The sequence below is a fragment of the Rissa tridactyla genome, chromosome 2 (genome assembly GCF_028500815.1).
Source record: "Rissa tridactyla isolate bRisTri1 chromosome 2, bRisTri1.patW.cur.20221130, whole genome shotgun sequence".
Classification (NCBI taxonomy): Eukaryota; Metazoa; Chordata; class Aves; order Charadriiformes; family Laridae; genus Rissa; species Rissa tridactyla.
In genome coordinates this window covers 90,733,920-90,756,256 of record NC_071467.1, presented here as the reverse complement: position 1 = coordinate 90,756,256, position 22,337 = coordinate 90,733,920, and the positions used below count along the sequence as shown (strand labels likewise).

The 22,337-nt window shown below is 44.8% G+C and overlaps 1 protein-coding gene across 3 annotated transcripts in view; it reads right to left on the bottom strand.

The window, feature by feature from the left end:
* Positions 1 to 12,181, bottom strand: part of GMDS (GDP-mannose 4,6-dehydratase) — a 427,577-nt gene extending 415,396 nt beyond the window's left edge. For all 3 annotated transcript variants that reach the window (XM_054190299.1, XM_054190301.1, XM_054190300.1), the window contains exon 1: positions 11,898 to 12,181. In XM_054190299.1, coding sequence (XP_054046274.1) covers positions 11,898 to 12,002 — 105 coding nt within the window. In that variant the 5' untranslated portion in view covers positions 12,003 to 12,181. The remainder of the gene's footprint in view (positions 1 to 11,897) is intronic.
* Positions 12,182 to 22,337: the final 10,156 nt, after the last annotated feature.

Sequence of the window (22,337 nt, the reverse complement as noted above, 5' to 3'; positions counted from 1 at the left end):
CCCCATCAGAGTTACTTTCCAATTTTAAGGAAGTCCAATCTCTCACACTGTTTAAACAAGAATAGCAACAGACAAAGTAATGATTTGAAATTCTACCTACACGAATCAAAAAAGTCCACAGCATAATAATGCATTTCCACAAAGGTGGTTTATTTATATAACATGACTAAATAGTGATCGAGCATAACTGCAAGAGTATGAAAGTACAGAGATATTATCAACAGAAATGCAGTAAGTATCATTTTGAAGACATGGTCAGTATTAAGACTCCTATTTCACTCTTGAATAACCAAGAACTCTCAAATTAGCAAAAAAATCCTCTTCTCACTTTAAAATGCAGAAAAAGGACTGAAACAGCTGCACTATATATTCAACTATAAAGAGGGCCAATAAGAACCCAGGAACATTTAATTCGTATCAGGTGACCTTCAGAATTTTAAGAAATCAAATAGACAAAGGAAAACCACACAGTTAAAGTTTTTCAGTTTCAGATCAGCTGCGAGTATGACTATTTCCCTAAAATGGGCTGGCAAGGGCATAAACTGAAGTTTAACCATTAGTCTTTATGACTTCCTTGCCTTCACGTCTGCAAGAATAATTCTCCAACTTTATTTCACCTTCAAAAATGAAGTGATGTATGCTACTGAGCCTGCAGACCTACAACCACAGAGCCCCCGCTGCTGTTCAAAGGCGAGCCAGATTCTGAAAAGGCTTCCAGCATCACTGCAAACATTGAGGGGAAAAAACCCAACAACTTGTAAGCGAGGATGCTGTGAAGTTCTGCTGGCACAGTCCAAGCTTGAGCATCCTGGCCTGTATTAGGAACAGTGTGGTGAGCAGGACTAGGGAAGCAATTGTTCCCCTGTACTCGGCACTGGTGGGGCCCCACCTCGAGTACTGTGTCCAGTTTTGGGTCCCTCACCACAAAAAAGACATTGAGGTGCTGGAGCGGGTCCAGAAAAGGGCAATGAAGATGGTGAGGGTCTGGAGAATAGGTCTTACAAGGAGCAGCTGAGGAAGCTGGGGTTGTTTAGCCCAGAGAAAAGGAGGCTGAGGGGAGACATTATTGCTCTCTACAACTACCTGAAAGGAGGGTGTAGCGAGGTGGGGGGTGGTCTCTTCTCCCAAGTAACAGGCAATAGGACAAGAGGAAACAGCCTCAAGTTGCGCCAGGGGAGGTTTAGGCTGGGTATTAGGAAAAATTTTTACACTGAAAGGGTTATTAAGCATTGGAACAGGCTGCCCAGGGAAGTGGTTGAGGCACCATGCCCGAAGGTATTTAAAAGACGGGTAGACATAGTGCTTAGAGATATGGTTTAGTGATGGGTTTTGTCAGAGTTAGGTTGATGGTTGGACTAGATGATCTGAGAGGTCCCTTCCAACCTATGCAATTATATGATTCAGCAGAGCAACACTTCACCAGTAATGGCCAAATCAGCACCAGTAAAGAAGCTTCTGGGATGCATCTTCTTAAGCATTCCCATAGAACACAGATACCTCACAAAGCCACCAAGAAGATGGAAAAATATTCTATTTCGCATGCAGGTCTGAAGAGCTCTGTATCCCTTTTATACTGTACATCTTGTAGGACTTTAATAGTATTTTAACTTCAGAGGCAAACAGAATGCTAAATTTTGGCAACAATACAATGACAGACTACTACTGTGTAATCATGGGAAAAGTTACACTGACATCAAAACCACAATTATTTAGTTGTATGAAATCCAGAAAGCATAGCCAGAAATTTCAGCATTTCAAAAACAAATCTGCTCCACAGGAATATTTATGGTTTTAGAGAGCAATATCAGCACTAAAGAAGGCAAGGACACCAACCAGCAGCCAAAGATAGTGTGTCTGTTCCTTATCTTTTTCTAACAGAGGAATCACAATCAAGAGGAAGCTACAGGTCACCACCAGTATCACTGATGAAGCCTGCCACTGCTAAGGCACCTGAAGAGATCCCCCATGCACAAAACCAATGTTAGGGAAAAAAAAGCAAACAAAATAACCACACCCCATGACAGCATGCCTGCAATTTGGCAAGTAGCAGCCTAAACAGTCAGATGTTGTTTCCCAGTTCCAGAATAGCACCCACAGAAGTGTACAGGTACGGACAACAGTAGCAGACAGAAGGGACTGCAGTATATCAAACTAGAAGCATAAAAAACAGTAACAGAGCCTGTATAGGAGCAGTCAGGCATATTCCCTGCCTGACTTCAGGTTTTATTTCCTTCTAGACATAGATACCATTCTATACACCTTGGGAAAAAGGCTTATTTCCATTCATAAAATGGTAAATACGTTCAAGCCTCTTCTGGCACAGGTTCAGACTTTATAGGATACAAATAAGAGAGTTGTCTACACTTTTCAAGATGCTATGTGTTTTCCGATTTTCAGGTTGGGGGGGAAAGAGTTGGGTGATTTAAGCACGGTGACATGCTACCTCCAAGTGCCTATGAATACAGAAGAACAGTTACAGTAGACCTGACAGCCTATCTATTACCACATGCTTCAGCACTGCCCTGGAAGGTGAAGCTTTAGAGATTTGTATGTGATACACATAGCACACTCAAAGAACATTACCTCCTCAGGAACTTGGAAGAGGAAAAAAAGAGCCAGGAGGCATACATTTAAATAGCTGTGAAGGTGTCATATACGCAGCAGAGACAAGGTATTGTCTTATTACAGCAAAAGCACTCAACTAGACATTCAACATGGCAAATTTTTTCCTTCTGCATTTGATTTCACCATAGGCTGTAGTAATTCTCCTTTGAGAAAAATTTCCAAGCAGCAATAAATGAGTCAAATGACAGCTAAAGCAAAGCCCTGCAGAAACCTTTCATAAAATTTGACTGTATGTTACTATATTTAATAGATAAGCAGATTTTTCCAGAGCAGGCATATTTTCTTCCTATTATTTCAAAGGTGTTTAAGCATGGCAAATGCAGCACAAGCTAGTTTATCTACTTGGAAACTCTTTGCACAAAGCTGGGATCTGTGGCATCCCACACCCAAGTCAAGTACATTTCTGTGGCCAACATATACCTGCTGGATCACAACACTTGGCTGAGCATCACTACAAAAGTGTTGTGCTATTGTTAACTTTAACTGACCAATTTGACTGCATGACACAAGCTGTACCATTATTCAATGCAACAGAGCTGTCTCAGGGCATAGCATCAAATGCTCTTCAATGGTATTTATCACTGAACTAACTGCAACCAGATTATAAAGTCAACAGACGTGTCCTTAGACTTAATCTACTTACTATCAGATGACATTTTTGAGTTACAAAGCAAAATTCATGTTTCCCATTTAAAAAAAGAAAGTCTTTAGCAAGTAACACTCCTGAAGGAAGCCTGCCTTAAGTATACTACTTTGTGTATATGTGTGAATAAATGAAAAGAAAAATTGTTGCAATATTTACATTGCATATGAGGAAGTTCAGTTGCTTAATGACACATGTAAAGAGCACAGGTGACAACAGATAAGTTAGTTTACATCAACTTGTTTGGCAGGCTTTACAAAAAGCTTCATTATGGATTTAGATTATGAAGTCTGTGCACACCCTAGAAACGGAACAAGCTATAGGGACTTTCCAGTAATAGAGGAGACTGGAGAGAATTGCATTCTTTTCACCTCACCTCCTATAGCTTTGCTTAATTGAAAATTTTGGACACAACTGCATCCCCCAGTTCATATACACATGACCCAAAGGAATTCCTTAGCTGAGGTCCTGAAAAAACAATCAGTGAATTCATATGAAAGAAGCAGGAGGTGACAAAAATATTAAGAAAAAAATCTTTTAATTTTGCTTGTTTGGCTAAAAAGCAAACCAAGTAACAACAAGAGATTTAGAGCAAGAGAAAGCACACACCTGTGAGAGGAAGTTAGACAACTACCACACTGCTGACTTGCTCTTGTGTCATTGTTTTCCTAGTACTTCAAGGAAAGCATGCTTTCCAAAGTCAGCCTGATTGTGCTGCAACAGTGTAGGAGAAGCAGAGCTGACAAGTTTCTGGGAACAGATACTTAATCAGGACTCTACTCCAGACCCAGAAGTCTGAAGAAGCTGGGATAAAGCTGCTAGAAACTGTCAATAAAGTACTTCCTGCCTCACAGACTAAATGAAAGCGTAGGTAAGTGCAAAGAAACTTAATCTCCATACTCCTCAGAGAAATAAGGCGTGGGCACCTTATTTTAGGAGGCACCACTAGGATGAATATCAGTATCACAACTGCACTGAAAACACTTTTATTCAGCTTTTTTGGATTACAAGGATCAGAGTGGTGACCTTTGATGTGTTCTCCACACAGGCCATCAGCAGTTTTAAGTATTCCATTTTCCTTGTCCTTCTGCATAGCTATTTATTTTTTAAGAAACTGACTCCCTTGTGCAGAAGGCTCAACACCCAAAAGGATCTGAAAGAGACAATCAGAGGAGGAAAAAAAAAAAAGACCAAAATTTATCGGGAGAGGATGAAGTCACAGGAAAAAGGCTTTCACAGGAGTTCTCCCTTCAGTTTGGATTGGCTGTAGGTACACAGAGAAGAGGACACTTCAACTCTAAAACCTTAGGAAATAGAGAAATACAGGTTCTGTTTACACTGACAGTCAATCTTCATTAAATTAAAAAAATAAAAAAACAAAAAACCCAAAACACCACAAGCCAAAAAACCCAAGACTAAGCAAGTGGCACGCTGCTGGAAATGGGATATTCTGCTCTCCTTTCAGTCTGTGCAGTGGTGGCAATAGCCCCCTATGACTATCCGCAGCATCAGAAACTTTCATGAGAAATATTGCTTGGAGGAAGTCAGCTTCCCAAACCCAAATTGGATACCATGCTTCTACCTGTTTTGTATCTTAGTAGTGTTAATATGAACTTTATCATTTTATTTTTCCTGGAACATTTTCAGTATTTTTATCTATTTTGAAAGCATGTACACATCACAGTACACAGTACCTTATAATTCACTTGCTGTTCACGATGTTTTTCAATCCACATCCCATGGTCAAACACAAGGAATCAATCAGATTGCCTGCACTGGTCCTTGAATTAATACCTGCTAGCTGAGCCAGGCTACCACAACTTCCCTCTCCAGTAAGCAACTAGAGAACAGACTTCACTGGCAGTCACAAACAATGAGTAAAGCTGTGCAAAGATGGAAAGAAAAAAAAAAAGGGAAGTTAACACATGAATACACACATGAACTAATCCTGTATCAGCCATACTTTTTACCATGACTATTTTCTAGCTCACTTACGTTCAAACACCACCACGAACTGCACTATTCTGAAAGGCAATGGAATAAAGCTGGGCTCCTCCGGGCAGGCACAGAGAGCAGCCCATGTCCTGGACTCCAAGTTCTTGGAGAAGACAAAAGCCCACCCAGTATGCACATATTGTTGTAGGGTAGATTCCTTTGGTAAGAGGTCAATGCATTAGCTGAATTAGACTATGTGGTAAACCTTCTCCCTTCAAAGGGGTAGCAAGACAATCAGAATTCAGGCATCTTTCTAAAAGTAGGACCTCTGTTTTCAGATAATAATCCAGTCTCCCATTTCGGTACTTGTTATACTACTTTTCAATAAAATGCCTTTTTCTCAAGAGTCTTGGATAGCAATGCTTCTTATTTATATCCAGGGAAATAACCTGGAATCATATTTTAGGCAAGCTCAGGTTTCACACTACAGCCACTATTCATTTGCTGCAGAGTTTTCAACAAGCCACTTACACCATCTTGTCACAAATTGCAGGTATTCAACTTCTGATACTGTGGAGGACTCACAGAATCACACAAGTTTACATTAGAAGGGACCTGTGTGGATCACCAAGTCCAAGATCCCTGCTTAAGCCAGGGTCAACTACAGCAGGTTGCTCAGGGCCATGTCCAGTTCAGTTTTTAATACCTCCAGGGACAGACACTCCACAACTTCTCTGCGCAGTCTGTTCCAGTGCTTGACCACTCTCATCATTTAAAACAAAACAACCCCAAAAAAACCCAAACAGCACACACCCTCTCAACTTTAAATGAGGTTTCCTGTATTTCAGTTTGTGCCCAAATTAGCGTTCCTACATCTCTGCATCCTCAAGCTAAGATAAGGATGTTCAACATGTCTGAAGTTCTCACTCAAGACAACTCTTAGATACTCAGAGACAGCAACTGAGATAGAGTACCTGGTTTCAACCAAGATAATGTTTGTTTTAATGAAAAGGCAGCAATACTAATATTTAGCTTTAGCCAGAAACAAGACAATATTTGTTTTAATGAAAAGGCAGCAATACTAATATTTAGCTTTGTCAGTTTCAGCAAAAACTATCCTCCCATTTCTATGCCCAAAAGCAATCCTTTGGATTTTATCCTCCACCTGGCAAACCAGCGTCCTCACTCTGGTACAACAGGCAATAATGTTTCTCTACATCTGCCTTACAGGTATACACACCCCCGCCCCAGTGACAAAGATTCACACCTCACCACTTGATCACAATACTTAAAAAAAAAAAAAAAGCTTTCCTAAGAAGTTGTTTAACTGTTTCCTTTACTACTCTTCTCCAAGACACAAAGTTGCTTTAGCCACAACGTGTCAAAGGGTATGTCCTGGTCTGAGGTAAAACAGAACCAATAGTCACACGTCACACTCCATATCCTATTTGTTACTACCTTTTTTTTTTTTTTTTTAAAAACGCTAAGCAATGAGTCATGTTCTCTTATTACTGGTAGATTGCCCCACAGAGTCTGTCTTGCTTAGTTTCATTCTCAACAGCCAGTCTTGCTTTCTCAGCCTTTCCCCCCCTACTTCTAGATACAGTTAGGCTTTCTCAAACTATGAGCTGTAACTCCTGCATACAACTTGCAGTACACACGTATAGGGGTTTGGTGCGTTACAGGAAGAGCAAAGGCCGTAAGCAACCAAATTGAACTTCTCATACCAGAAAGATAGAGGCAGACCTCATATTCTACCTACACCAATCAATTAAAGAGAATGTTCTTGCATTTCTGCATTCGCACTCGTCAGTCGCATTTACTTTATCTTAGGGTTTGGTTGAAACTTCTGAGGCTGCTACCCTACGTTTTGCCAAATGGCAGTTGAATTTTACACACCCGCAGGCAAGGGAGCAGATGCTGGTGCTAGTACTGCTGCTGCAAGAGCTCTCACAAGGCAGAAACACAACTCTTTTCTTCATCTACAATTTGCAATAGCCTCTGGCCATGTACTGACACTCAAGTCCTAGTGCAATGCTTCATTCAAAACTGAGTTTTATAAGTGCCTGTTGAGTGATCTTGGTCTACAAAGTCTTACCTTACTGTCTCTCCAAGTAAAGCAGAACAGCACCAGACACAAGATAGACATTATTCACTGCTCATAATCCAGTGACTGAGGGGGGAAAGTAGAAACATCAACATATAACCTCATAGTTAGACTCAACCAGAGCATTTCTTGGCATTTCTCCAAGAAGTCAAATATCTAAATAGTCTTACAAGCATCAGCATACAGAAAGACAATCAGGCTGATTGCAGCGCAATCAGACTTTCCGGAAAGATATTTAAATGCAACTTTAACAGACATTTAGTCACAGTGCCTAGAAAACAATGCTGTCAAGAAGTACTGCTTTAGTAGCTCCCCCAAATAAGAGATAAGACATAGCTGCATACCTAGAATTAAATTTATTAATTATACTAGCATTTGATTCAAAACTCCCATTTTGACAAGGTAACTCTTCAAGGTATCAAAGCTGGAAAAGTCCGGCACATCTATTTTGCATTGTGAAAACACTCTTCCAGTAAGAGTCACATTCTAGTTTTGTAAAAAATATTTTCATTTTAATACATGCAACAGGCATGTTTCATTTTAAATACTTTTCCTTAAATTAAAAAAAAAAGTGCTATGCATTATTCACAAGTGAAGACCAATACCTACGTGACACTTCAGAAATGTTTTACCCATCCATCCATCCACAGCAATTGCCTCGGTCTGGAAGTCATTTTAGCAAAACAGTGAAGTGTGGTTCATCCCACTGCTGTGGTGTGAGAAGGGAGATAAGGGAAATCTCAATACTGCAAAAGGAGCATACAACACCACTGGCTATGTACTTAGAGTCTCTTATCAGTAATTCAAGTGGTAGAATGATACTGATTTCACTCTAATCCCAAGGGTAAACACAGAATTTGTAGAGGTTCATTTATCTGCTTTGATTTCATAAAGACTAAGGTCCAGCCCTTGCAGTCGGAATGCCGTTTGAGTCCTGACCAGAGAATCATGGAGTTTGTCTTCCTTTGTTGCTTCACCATGCATATTGCAAACTCCTCCTTTTATTTAGCCAAAGGTCAGAAAATCACCTTCCTATCAGTAACACATTCACCCTCACAGAGACATGTCCTTTCGACATCTTGTATCCAGAAGAGAAGCAAGACACGTGAACTGGCTTTGTTAACTGGTGCGGCAAGCTGGCACATGGCACCAGCGTCCTGTCACTCACTATACAGAAGAATTTGTGCAGACAGCCCATCCTCATCTGGCATGCTGTAAAGCCTTATGAATGCCATTAGAAATCCATAAATCGGAAGTTACAGCTGTGCCATATCTCCATGGTATATTTCAGCGGAAAGCTGGATCATCAGTCAATTGCGCCATTGTCAAAATATAGCCCTACCTGAGCTCAACTCTTTCTCCATCATAGCAGAAACAAAATCTCATCATTTGTCAGTGGAAGAGATGGACAATAGAGATGTTCACGGCTATACAGAAGTTCTGAAAAATAAAATGAATTGTCTGATTTCAACACTATGATTAAGCACGCTTGCTGTGGCATCATCTCAACTCAGGAAGGGCTGCTACAGTTCACGCAGCACCTTGTTTAGCTCAAGAGTACTCTAAAGAAAAAAAGCACAACTGTACATGTGCCTAAAACTGTCACAGCCCAGTCAACTCCATACTTCTCCCACCTACCCTTGTTCCATGAAACCAGGTACCACTGTGCTTTAATTCAGCAAATACTCCCAGAGCGCACTGGCCACACACAAACAAAAGCAGGTTCATTATACAATGCAACTGTGCCAACTTGCTTTTAAAGGAAATTTGCTCTAGCAGAAGGAGCACAGTTTAAATAAGGGGAGTTTACCATCCTATTCTGTTCTAAGCCTTCCTCAGTCTGGAGGGATCCAAGCCTTTATCACCCACCTTGAAGGGGGACACGTTCCAAGGAGGAACGTGAAACACAGCGACTCTCTTTAGCCCAGTAATTAAAGCAACTACCTGGGGAAGACAAAGCCTGAGCTCTAGCTTCCACTTCAGCATATTTGTATGTTTTACACATGGTAATTAAGTTTAAAAACAGATGGCACTAGGACTTTCTCCCAGGAAGCAAGACATACGAGTCTGCTTATTCTGAGATAAGAAACAGAACTCAGGTCGCATTTCTGGGTGAGGCCTCTCCAAATAAAATGAAAGCTATTACGTAAAAATAAAGAAACGGAGTGAAAGAGGGGTGAGGAACAAGTACTATGGTGACTTTCTTTAAAGTTCATCTGAGAAAAGAGGGACAAGGATTCCTAGTGGCAGATCTCAAAATGATGGAAGAGTACAGGACCCCAAAAGAGGCCATCCTCAACATAAAAATTCCATCCTAAGCCAAAAGTTGGTACAGTCTTATCACTAAGGCACCCAACCTCACTGGCTAACTATCACAGGCCTTTACTAGCTCTGGTTCTCCACATGTTCCAGCAATATGCCTGACAAAGGTTAAATTAAGACAGAAGAGCTGCTTTGAAAAACGGAGAAAAATAACATAGAGAACACAGTGCTGAAAGAATTGTAGCATTGTAGCTACAGGCCTCTAACTTACTATCTCTGGTGAAGAGAAACGTACTTTTGTAAACAAACTGGAAGACTGTTCACACAGTACCAAAGTAGTCCTTGGGAAAGCTCTGACTGTGCTCTTGCTAAAAATAAACATCAAGCAAAAATGTTAGTATATACAGATTATTAGTTTTTCCTCTTCTCAGACATAGTTACATCTCCTTGTCAGACAGGTGCTTGAAGGTGTTTCCTCAGCCCACTATTGGCAGACAGCTGCTAACCCACTACAGTGCCCACTAAAAAGGGTTGTGAGGACACACAAGAACAGACATAATGAGGTAAAACATGAACAGCAGGTAAACGCTCAAAGCATAGTGCAGATTCTCTTGGATAACAGATGAAAGCTACTATAACACTATATTGTCTCTGGATTTACTCCCCACAAAAGGTCAGGTGGCTCTGCTACAATAAAAAAAAGCATTGACTTACATTGTCTCAGAGGGAAAGAGCAACATGTTTATTTTGACATGTACTTTTCCACAATGCTCACGGCCTTCTAAACAATCCACACCAACACCTCACAAGTGGATCTGCAAGCGTACCAGGACAAGCCACAGTTGAAGGGGAAGTAGTTCTTCCCTCTATGAAGTTGTCACTGATTAAATGCAAGTCATAAAGGAAAAAATTGGGATTCTAAGATGAACATTAATGCTTACTATAAAATGGACCTAGGTTAATAGGTTATACCAATCACAGAAGATATACCCTCCAAGCAGAAGTCATTCAACACGTTCCAAGAGACAAAACAATGCGCGAGCAGAGTGGTTTTTTTTCCAGGCAGTGGGCAACATCTACATTGCAAAGTAAGGTGTTCCTCAAATATGACTAACTATGTCCATGACAGCTTTTGTTCAGCACCCATATGCCAGTGAAGTCACAACAATGCAGACCTCTGCACAGACAAACAATCCAAACAAACATCCAAGCTGCCTGTTAGGACTGTGGCAGCAAAAGCTATAAACTGCACAGGTCAATGCTCCTGCAGGTCTCACCAGGTTAAAACTCACCACCAGAACATCCTTTTTCATGGTGCAGAAGTTGCTCCAAGGGAAAATGATTTTTCTTTCCATGCCACCTTTCTCCTGCACCTTCTGCTCAAAGCACCAGGACTCTGAGAGCATCATTATCCCTATGAGTAATACAGCCAAAAAAATTGGAGACTGCAATGAACGTACAAGAATACAAAAACAGTGGCCTGGGGAGATGCTTTTGTCAGCCATTCAGGCCTGGGTATAAAGCAGGCACTGACTGTAAACGCATGGCTGCCCAGTATGTCAAAGAGACAGGTGACAAACAGGCCTTCTGCGTGACAAGCCTGCTCAAACCAAACCTGATGGTGGACTGCCTCACACCTGCACGGGTACCACTGCACCGCTACCTTCACCGCTTCAGACTCGCGGGATGAAGAGTCCCAGACACAGGCTCCTGGTATTATCTTTTATAGACGTGGCTCCTTTCCCACTGATGCTCACTTCACACCTCACCTCTGTACCAGTTTAGCTGATTTCTTAGGAATTCCTGGTGAAAGTTACTATGAGACACTCCAAAGCCAAGATAAACAAAGCGATGCACCCCACCTCCCCCCCAGACACACCTGGTGAAAGCCACCTCTAACCCAGGGGCGAACGAGCCCCAGCCAACGCGTGGGTGAGGCCAGCGAAGCCCCGTACCTCGGGGCGGTCTGTCCGTCCGCCTCCGACCCCGCCGGGGCTGTCAGAGGGAGCAGCCCCACAGCTGTCGGCGCAAAACCGTGAGGGGAAGCGGGCACCAGCCGCAGCCGCCCCGTTGCAGGGTGCTTCAGGGGCCGGGAACGCACCGGCGGGGATGTGCCCTGAAGCGGGGGGAGGGAGAAAGGGCCGCGACCGCCTGCGGACACGAACGCGCCCGGCAGCCCCACGCCAAGCCCTCCGCTCCCACGCGCGGCCTCCACTCACGGCTGCCCGCGGGAGCCTCTCCCCACCCGCCACCACCGGGAGCCCCGCAAAACCCGGCCGCCCAGACGGGGAAAGCCTGGTGCCGAGAGGAGCCCCCCACCCTTACCTGCCCGGTGATGCCGGTGATGAGAGCCACCTTCCTGCCGTTCATCTCCTCACCGTCGCCTCCCGCTCCGGCCCCGGCACATACCTCCTCCGCCGGCTGTGCCATCCTCCCGGCGACGGGCGCGGCCCAGGTGCGGAGATAGCCCGGGGCGGGCACAGAAGGGAAGGCCGACTACCGCTCCGACGCGCGGCTCAACACATGGGCTACCCCCACCCTGGGGCTACCGCTGCTGCTGCCGCTGCTCCGCCCGCTGCCGCCGCGCCGGCATTTCCGCGCTCGCTGCCCGCCGCTGCTCCCGCCCCGCCCCGCCCCGCCCCGCGGCGGCCGCAGGTGCAGCCCCGCCCCTGCCGCCGCCGCCGCCACCGCCGCCGGCCCCGCCACCGCGCAGGCGCGCAGCCGCCGGGCGGCCTCGCTTCGCCCGCCCCCTCCCCTCGCTTCGCCCCGCCCCTGCCCGGCCTCGCAGCCAATCAGAAGCCCCGGCGCGTCCTTAATGGAACAGGATGGTCGGCGCGCCGAGGACGAAAGCGAGCGCGTTGATTGGTTGAGAGCGCGGAGGGGGGGCGTGGCCTTGTGCAGTGCCGCTGCTGACTTCCTGACTGCGTGTCGGGGGAGGTGGCGCTGGCGGCGCCGCCGCGTGAGAAGAGCGGCACGGGGCGAACAGCGCCCCCTGCGGCGCGGAGGAGCGGGATGGCGGCGGCGCCGGTGGCACCGAGTGGGGCGAATTAACGTCCCGGCCGGCGACTGTGGATCGTGTCCCCGCAGCCCCCGGGCCTGTCGCCGCCCAGCTACCCGGTCCCCGGGGCCTACTGGCCGTGTTAGACATTAGAGAGCGAGGCCGGGAGTGCCTGGTCGAGAGCAGCTCCCCATGAGGCACCGGCTCCTCCATCCATGAGGGAGAGGAAGAAGCTGGTCCTCCTGGGCCGTCCCCACATGTAGAAATACCTCTTTTTTATAAACGACCCAAAGGCTTCTGGAAAAGGGCTTTATAATAAATATTCCTCCTCCTGGTGAAACGCTGAATTGGCGCCTTCTTGTGCTGGGTCGGCAGCGTGTTGCTGTATCGACAAGAAAAAAAGGGGCCTGTCTGTATTTTACATTTCATTCTGTTGAGGGATGTTGATTGTTTAGCGTAAATAAGTAAGTTCCAAGTGGAATAAATTACTGAGGATTGTAATTGGGTGTGACTTGTGCTGCTTGCTTAGCTCCACCTAGCACGATTTGCTAGAGTTGCTGGAACCTTTAGGCCATGAGAAAGCTGTTCTCGGGACTTCTAGCAGACAGTACAGCGTTGTTTAATCTTAGGGCCACAGAGATGATGTAAGGGCTGGAGCACCTCTCCTATGAAGACGGGCTGAGAGAGTTGGGGTTGTTCAGCCTGGAGAAGAGAAGGCTCTGGGGAGACTTTATAGCGGCCTTCCAGTACCTGAAGGGGGCCTACAAGAAAGCTGGGGAGGGGCTGTTTGCAAGGGCATGCAGCGACAGGACGAGGGGCAATGGTTTTAAACTAGAGCAGGGTAGATTTAGATTAGACATTAGGAAGAAATTCTTTACAATGAGGGTGGTGAGACACTGGAACAGGTTGCCCAGAGAGGTGGTGGAGGCCCCATCCCTGGAGACATTCACAGCCAGGCTTGATGAGGCTCTGAGCAACCTAGTCTAGTTAACGATGTCCCTGCTTACTGCAGGGGGGTTGGACTAGGTGATGTTTAAAGGTCCCTTCCAACCCAACACATTCTGTGATCTTTCAGCCTGGGAAAGCCCTGGGTATCACGCTGATGTTTGGGTAGTGTTTCTCTCACATCCAGGACTTCTGGGTTCCCCGTGTTCTGCCGACAAGGACGGGTGCGCAAGGAACGGAAAGCAGAAGATACAGAGGTTCCAACCCCTGATGTAAACTGCAAATCAACAAGATAAGAGCCTGCCTGCCTGGACACAGAAAAAGAATCCAATTAGATGTTAGAAGACCCCAGACCAAAAACCACCATTGGACTAAAAGATGCGTAGAGGGTGCGTGAGGGGCGGGTGTATGGATCACGAGGGTGTAATTGCCCAGGGATTTCTTAGTTCAGAGTCCCTCTCTTTGGAGGCACCCAGCCCGGGCTGTTCTTGCTGCTGCACTTTCCAACTAAATTAATTATTTTATGAAATCTGACACCTGAGACTCTGCTGTGGGAAACCTAGGGATGAGCCTGAAGAAGGAGGAAGCACACCTGGGAGTAAATGTGTGTGTGTGCGTGCGACACCATGAATGGTGTGAGAGTGCTCAGGCAGCAACTTCTCCTTTAACAATTCCTGTCACATAGGAGTTTCCTCGTTATGCATGTGGCCTACAGGAAGGATAGGGAGGGACTCTTTATCAGGGAGTGTAATGATAGGACACGGGGTAACAGCTTCAAACTGAAAGAGGGTAGATTTAGATTGGATATCAGGAAGAAATTATTTACTGTGAGGGTGGTGAGGCACTGGAACAGGTCGCCCAGGGATGTTGTGGATGCCCCATTCCTGGAAGTGTTCAAGGCCAGGCTGGATGGGGCTTTGAGCAGCCTGGTCTAGTGGGAGGTGTCCCTGCCCAGGGCAGGGGGGTTGGACTAGATGATCTTTAAGGTCCCTTCCAACCTAAACCATTCTGTGATTCTGTGGATGGTGGGGCCTCTGCATACGCAGACAACTGTATTACTGTAATTTTACTGTTGTTATGGCTTATACAGTGTGTGGTCAGAAATTACTCAGTGTCATTGAAAGCCCATGATATACTTAAAAAACAAATAAAAAAATGCATGAGTCTGGGAGTGTACTGCCTTTCAAGTGGGACCGTACTCTGGAAACCTGAATGCCTTTTTGGGCACTGCTGCCCACACTCTCAGTTTAAATCCCCTTCTTGCAGCCTTGTAGTCTGTGATGGAACAGAGGAACTGTATTATGTCACAGTTACTTAGTTGCCAGATGTCATCCCCATCGTACCATTTCTGCACCTTGGTTCTGAAGCCTTTCCCTTGCAGTTTTATAAAGTTGGCAACATCGGCTACTACTTCTGCAAAGTGATTTCATTGCACTAGTGATTGCTTTGTGGGTGTACAATCTCAGATTCAAAAGAGGAGGGACACCACAAATAACATGAATGCCACCCTCTCAGTTTTAAAACGAAACTGGAGACATAAAAAGACATAAAATTCTAAGAGTTTCAGGACCCCGTACACCAGAAATAAGGCACAAAAGTTACTTTTATTTAAAAACTTAGGATTTGAGATTAGAGACATTTAGGAGCAAATTTTCTTTACTTATTTATATAGATCATTCCCTCTCCTGCTAGATCAGAGCTGCATAAAGCAACGGATGAGCTACAACATAAAAAATTGCCCTTTATGTGACCAGGTATGCTTGTCATTTCTAGCTTTCACTGGCAGTCCATTAAATGTACTCCAAAGTCAAGCTTGGCTTCTTTCTGTGTTCTGCTCAAGAAAGCGGTGAGTAGGGCTGACGATGCAAGTTCTGAAGCTGGGCTAGAAGAAGAGCCCCCATCACTGGGGCCTCCACGTGCAGCTAAGAGGCTTTTGCTGGTCACTTTCTCCAAACAGAATTTCTTCTACTCTAGTTGTCCATTATCCCACAAGAACTGTTTTTCGGATGTAGCGTTTTCCTTGATTGTTTTTTCCAAAAGCACTCCACCTGAGGAGGGGTGGAACCGGTTCACACCTTTTATAACTCATCTGATTAATCAAATACAGCAGCTGAATGCCCGTCTTCTCAGGTGACAGACACCTTGTGCACTTCCCCTGGTCAGGGCAATAGCTTTCCTTCCAACTCAGCGTGTGCACTCCCAAGTGAATCAGAACAAAGGACTCTGCAGCCTGTGTCGCTTTTGCAAGAGGAGCGTCTCAGCCAGATTGTGCTGGGAACACTTTAGCAGGGTTCATACTTGTATTTTTGGTCAATCCTAATACTAGAAACAGGCAGATGAAGCCAGACAGGATGTAGCCCAGTTCAACTTCCAGCTGACTGAAGCAAAAAAAAAAAAAAAAAAAGCCTTTAACTTGTTTAAATTTCTGTTCCATTTATAAGTCTGGCAGTGGTAGTTGCAGACACCGTTAGCCAGCTACCATAATCCTGCTAGGTCTGCCCCTGGCATGCACTGGGGCACATTCCAGGTTTCATGCACAAAGACCGTTCTGTCACCAAAGTCTTCCAAGGTACATTTTGCAGAAGAGACTGAAGGCTCAATTGTGGCACAGGTACTAGGTTTTACCTAAGTTGTGCTGGTGTCGACAGCAATTTCTGACAGACTGCAGCTGCAAACTGGACCCGCAGCCCCCAGGGAGCCTGGGATTAATATTCACTCAGAGCACTGATGTCTTCTTGCTGCCTCCAGCACCTGTGCCATTGCATTTGCTACCTAACTTAAAAGCTATGTCTGCCCACACCATAATCGCTTTTTCACCCGTCTGTGTGGACCTGGCTCTGGCCTATGAAACTGGCAGGATTCTCATGTGAAGAGGAGACAGCGGATTGACACACACCTGCGCCCCCAGCCAGCCCCCTTGTGAGAGGAGATGCTTGTGTGGGCATGGGTGTCCAGTAAAAGTTTTATACCCAGAGAGTAAACAGATTGACAAGCTTTGAGGAGACAAAAAGAATAGTATGTGTGGTGTTAACTCTAAAGCTGCCACCCCAAGAACTGGGGAGAAAGAGATAGGTCAGGTGTGAAGAAGTTTGCTCGGTGGTGGTGGATAAAAACATGTGTCACAGGGCAAGAAGGATGCAGAGCACAGCTGATTGAAGTTAAACTAGAAATAATGGAAAACGAGCAAGGAGGAAGGAGAGAGGGAAAATTAAACAAAAAATAGATGTTGCTGAGAGTAAGGAAGAAAGGAATAATAGGAGGAAAGACTGAAGTGTATTAGATTACAAAAAAATGCCATGTTAAATGTTAAGGGAAAGGGAAAAGGAGGAAGAAATCCACGTGCTGGAATTTTCTTACACTTCAATACCACATACATCGCAATCCTGATGATCTCAATGTTTGAATGGAGATTTGGCCTCATTGCGAATTGGGATTTGGAAAGGTAGCTATGTGAGGTTTAAAAATCTCATGTGAATCCATTGTAAGTGCTTGCAGGAAAGAAGTAACCTTACTTTAACTTCGAAAATAGAATTTACTGATTTAAACCACTGGTGTTATTTATTATGGGTCATAGGTATCCCTAGTATTATTTCATTAATAGTGTCACCCGTAATAGAACTGTGGTAGAGGTTGATGTGATACCACTGTAGCCTGTTCTGTACAGGAGTCAGAAGTTGTCACTGGACGAAGTGGAACCCTCTTTCTTTGCATCACTCAGTGCAACAAAGGGGAAAACTGGTTATTTGTCTCTTTCTGAGGCTCTTTTGAACAATCCACACCCAATAGTTTAAGCAGTTTCTGCATCATGCTGCCGTGAACTCCGTCAAAGCAGTGTCCAGTGATCAAAGAAGAACCTGGCCAAAATACATTGCACTTTGCTTTATCTTCAGCTACCAAATATTTTGGATCCTGTCCTCAGCTGTGAAGTCCATGGTGGCATCTACGGATTGTTCAAAATCCCACCAGAGCTGCTTCGGAGGCTGCAGAAAGGGAGCCGGTGGAAGCCGGATAGTGTATCCGAGTGGACTTTCCTCCCTGAGGAGCTTTTAGTTTATACAGGCAGACAAGTGAGGGGACTGTGGTAGGCCCAGAAGAAAGTACTGTAGAAAGAGTTTCTTTTTCTACTTTGCTGCTTTGAAGTGGTGTCAGAAAATGATAGTATTCATTGACTTCACAGAGCTAGAGAGCTGTGGAAAGGGATGTGGAAGAGGGGGAAAGGGGGAGTCCAGGGGAGATCCATCACGAAGTGAAAGAAGGTGCAGATATTGGAGTGAGAGTAAGGGGTCGCAGAGGGAAGAATGTCAGATCTCATGAGGAAATAGAGAAGCAAAGAGTGGGCAGAGACAAGAGGATGAATGACGGGGAAGTCTCATAATTGTTTTTCTAACTGTTGGCTTGAATATTTGAGGGCATGTGGAATGACCCACAGCCTCAATGCCCTGACATGGTGATGGGCAGGTGCAGCAGAAACAGGAGGATTCAGGGGATGGTTCTGGACAGTGAGCCTCGAGGCCAGGTCCTGGAGGTAAGCAGTGCTTTTGCATCCCTTGCCTCTCGGGTGGTTCTTGTGCATCTGACAAATCTTGCATTTCAGACCTCTCCCCACGGGCTGTTGTATTTCTTTCTAACAAGACCTTCTCGGTGGCAAACGCAGTCATGAGAAGTTGAGACATCAGCGCTGCAGCTCAGCATTACAAAGTGGAGGGGAAAGATTCCTGGCGGGACTGTCTCCCAGCTGGAGCTCTTTGTGTTCAACATTTGTGGCCTGTGCCCAGCCCACAAAGTACTTTCAGCCTCCTTTTCCTCTCCTCAAACGCTTGCATGCTTACTTTTCAAGGGGTGGGTAAGATTGGCCAGATTTGCTGGCTTCTTGGCAAAGATGCATCCTTTGAAAGGCTGAGACCCAGTTCCTGTTGGTGCTGTCACGATGTGATTTATGCAGCACTCGGCGCAGCATGGTGTTTCAAAGGCAAAGGCAGTGCCAGCACCAAATTCTTCTCTCACATGTATCTCCAACACCAGAGGGAAATGATGCTACCCTGCAGTAAAACTGATGGACGAGCAGGATCCAGGCTGAACTCTGTGCCACCATTTGTTTCCATCCTAAAGGTTTGTACCTGGAAGTTTTACTCAAGCCTGGAACAGCACCATGACCGGGCACACGAATCCCAATCTCTCCTGTGCTTGGTGCAGGAACAGCACGGGCGTGAAGAAGTGGGGATGTTGGCTGAACTTTGTGTGGGCTTTGTACTTCTGGACCACTGAAAAGGCTGCTCTCCAGCCCAGGAGAAGGGAGGGAGTCTGCCCATGTTCACGGCTTCACGAAGGAAGGCTGGGGCAGGCCTCCGCCTCTCAGCCTTGATTTCATTTTCTGTGTGATCAGGAGGAATCCTGCAGCAGTGGTGGGCTACGTTTGGTAGCCTCAGGCACAGGGGCAGAGCCTTGGGGGCTGGAAACTGGCCCTTCTGCAGCATCGCTGGGGCAAGGGCTAACGGCTTATGGCTGGCCATGGTCCTGGGCCAGGAGCTGGGTGGGGGGAGCCGGCGGCAAGCAGGGGCAGCCAGGCCTGTGGGTGCTCTGGGGGCTTGGTCAGAGCAGCCAGGGATCCAAGCCAAGCCCTGACTCAAGAAGAAATATTGTTTTGCTGAAAAAGAGCATGGCAGTGACAGTCTAGTACCTCACTGCTTGTGGTCTGCAAGCGAGCCAGCCCTCGGTGCAACGTGTTCCTCAAGCGCACGGAAATAATTAAGAATTGTTCCTTTGTATCTCAGCCAGCACTGGAGGTACCTAATTATGGGCATTGTTTCTGTAAGAAACACCAAATAAATGTCCCTTTTCATTCCCAGAAGGGGGTAAATGAGCCATGAGTACAAAAAGCATCAGCCCAGCAGTGTGTTCACGTATGCAATTGTCCTTTACAGCTTTGTAAGCTGGTGCTAACTGGACTGGAGCCAATGGAGTTAAAACACCTGAGAGAAGAAACAGGTTCCTAACTGGAAGGAGAAGGAGAATTCTCTGTGCTCAACTGATTAGAAACATTTTTACCCAACATGATTATTTCAGTATGTACAAGGAGTCACGAGACTTTTAAGGGAGATGTTGGCAAATCTTTGAGAAGAAGTCTAGGGGTCAAAGTTTGGAAAGCTATATAATCGTAATTTTTCTAGAGCTGACAAGCATCTTTGCATATTTTAGAGAAGGTCCCAAAGAGGGAAGCTGAATCCCAAACATCCCACTCCCTGTGAGCATCTTCACATCCAGTGCTTCCAGCAGGATAGCAGTGATACAGAAACATACCTTACAGAACAAATGCTGTCAAAAATTAATTAATAGGTTTGAAAATCATCAACCAGAAATCACTGGGCCTCACTGGAATGAGAAACCTCAATATAAAAATGTGGCTGGTTAAAATATTATTTGTTGGACTTGGTTTCCTTTTCCCTGAAGAGGGTATCAGAGAATGTACTAAAAGTTATGTGATAAGCCTTGAAAGTCTATAGAAAGAAAGAGAAAAGAGTAACTATTGGCAGGCCAAGTTTTTCACAGATGCCACTACGCATGTTACACGTACACAGTCACAGTGTGTATCTCCATCTGTGGCCCTGACACGTGTGCCAAAATTCATCTTTTTATTGCTGACATTTTCTTAATGGGGAGTAAGTTTGAAGAAAGCAGAGCTTGTACCCCTGTTGAAACTATTTAGTCCACTCACTAGCACAAATGAGGACATCAAAGACTGATTCTCTGGAAAGCCATAAGAATATAGTACAGGGATTCTCTTCTTTCTTTTGGCCTTACACAAATATAGTCTAATATGCACCCAAATCCTTACGTAAATCTTGTCCAAAAGACTTCTAATCAGAAAAGAAAACAACAAGCCTGTATTTCTCACACTGTAAAAAAGACCACCTTGGGAAAAGAGCAATGCAGTCACAGAGTGGTGTGGTGTCTGTTAAGAGAGTTCACATGAAGCAAGCATTAGCTATTCAAAGAATTAACTGAGACGGGGCAGTAAGCGAGCGTCTGTTCCTTGTCACTGAACTCAGGGCTATAGCAGAGAGCAGAGAAAGAAGTAAGTTACAAAAATTTTTAGCAGGGAAATAAAAAAATCACTTCACAGTCCCCTAGTCTGGATTATTCACTTAGAAGGTGCGTCAAAATATCAGTGGTTGCTTTTCCAAGTGGTCTCTCCAGTCACAGAACGAATCAGTAGCAGAACATAGGAAAGATCCAAGATATGGACCAGAGGGCACTCTTACTATTGCTGGAACTATGTTTTTTGTCACAACACATGTATTTGGCTAGATATACACTATTCACACTCTTTATATATTCCTTTGCATTTTATTTGTGGCTAAGTGGTAAGGTAGGAATTAATGCTGTTATTTTTAACGTGTATATTTCAAGTGGGTTAAAGCTGTCTCACAGTCTTACGTGCCTGGGATAAATCATTCTGTGATTAGTTGTGACCGAACCTAGAAGAATGATGCCTAAAATTACTTCTTTATTACCCCTATTACAATGCATTAACTGTTTGCCGGGTGCTGACAGAGTTGGACCACCACGGCCTTTCTTTTGGTTTGTCACAGAGTGCTGGCTTCAAATCAACAAACAGAGGAACGTAGTGGAGCCGGTCAAAGAGGAACTTGGGTGCTAGTGACGGGGAAACAAGAGAATTCACATTTCCTTGGGACTGGAAAGAGGCAACACTACAGTAAAAGCAAACGGGACTGCAGGAGGACAGATTTCAGTTATCCAGAGGGTTGTTAGGTAACATTTCCTGGAAGGCTGATCCAAGGAAATATGGGAGTTTAAAAAGGAATTATGTAATGCAAAAGAAATGGTATTAAAAGTGCAACTGCAAACTTTCCAGGTGCAGAAGATGGTCAGGAAACAGAGTAAGTGATGAACTTGGTTAGGGCACTTTGATCCCAAACATAGGAGGAAATTATACAGGAAGTAGAAACTGTATCAGAGTACTAAAGACGGATTTTCAACAGCACACAGGAGCAACATCAGAAAGGCCAATGAGATGTTAGTCCTAGTGACCATTGCTTGTGAAATCATTCTATCGGTGCATTAATAACAGGAAAAACAGGGTTAGTGAACTAGTCAATGGATGAGTAAGTCTATTAACAGATGACATTGCAAGACAGCTTATTAAATGCTTTTTGCTAAAAAGGGGCTGACAAGATCAATAGCGAAAGAATGGGTGTATACGAGGTGGCATTTTCTTTAACAGTCTAGAAGATGGAATAGAGAGATTTCTGTGAAGCTGAGGGGGAATGCAAATAAGTTAAATTGGAAATCAAAATTATCTCCAAAGATGGTCTTGATAAAATAAAGAAATGGTCTGTGGGAAAAATCAGATTAATTCAAAAGGGACAAATGTAAAATACTGCATTTGTAGGGGACTCATCAGTTTCAAAAAATACAGGATAAGGAATGCTAATGTAGAAAAAAGTATAAAGCTCGTAATGGAATCAGCCATAGCCTGTTCTTGCTGAAATGGGCAAACACAGTATAGATACAGGGGTATTGTCTGTAAATATATGAAGTAATTCTGATCTGTTGTTTAGTGTTAGGGGCTCAACTGGGGCACTGTATTTGGTGCCGGATCTTGAGAGGCTGGAGGAGAGCCATGAAAATTGTCAGAATTCTAGAAAACACGTCATGGAAGCAGAGATAGGGAAAAGATGGGGTCTTTTAGCATAAGAGAGGATGATACTGTCCAGAAAGGAAGGACCAGGACAGTTTTCAAACACATAAAAGGCTCCTACAAAGAGTTAGGGAGAAATCTATTTTCTGTGCTCCTTGTGGAT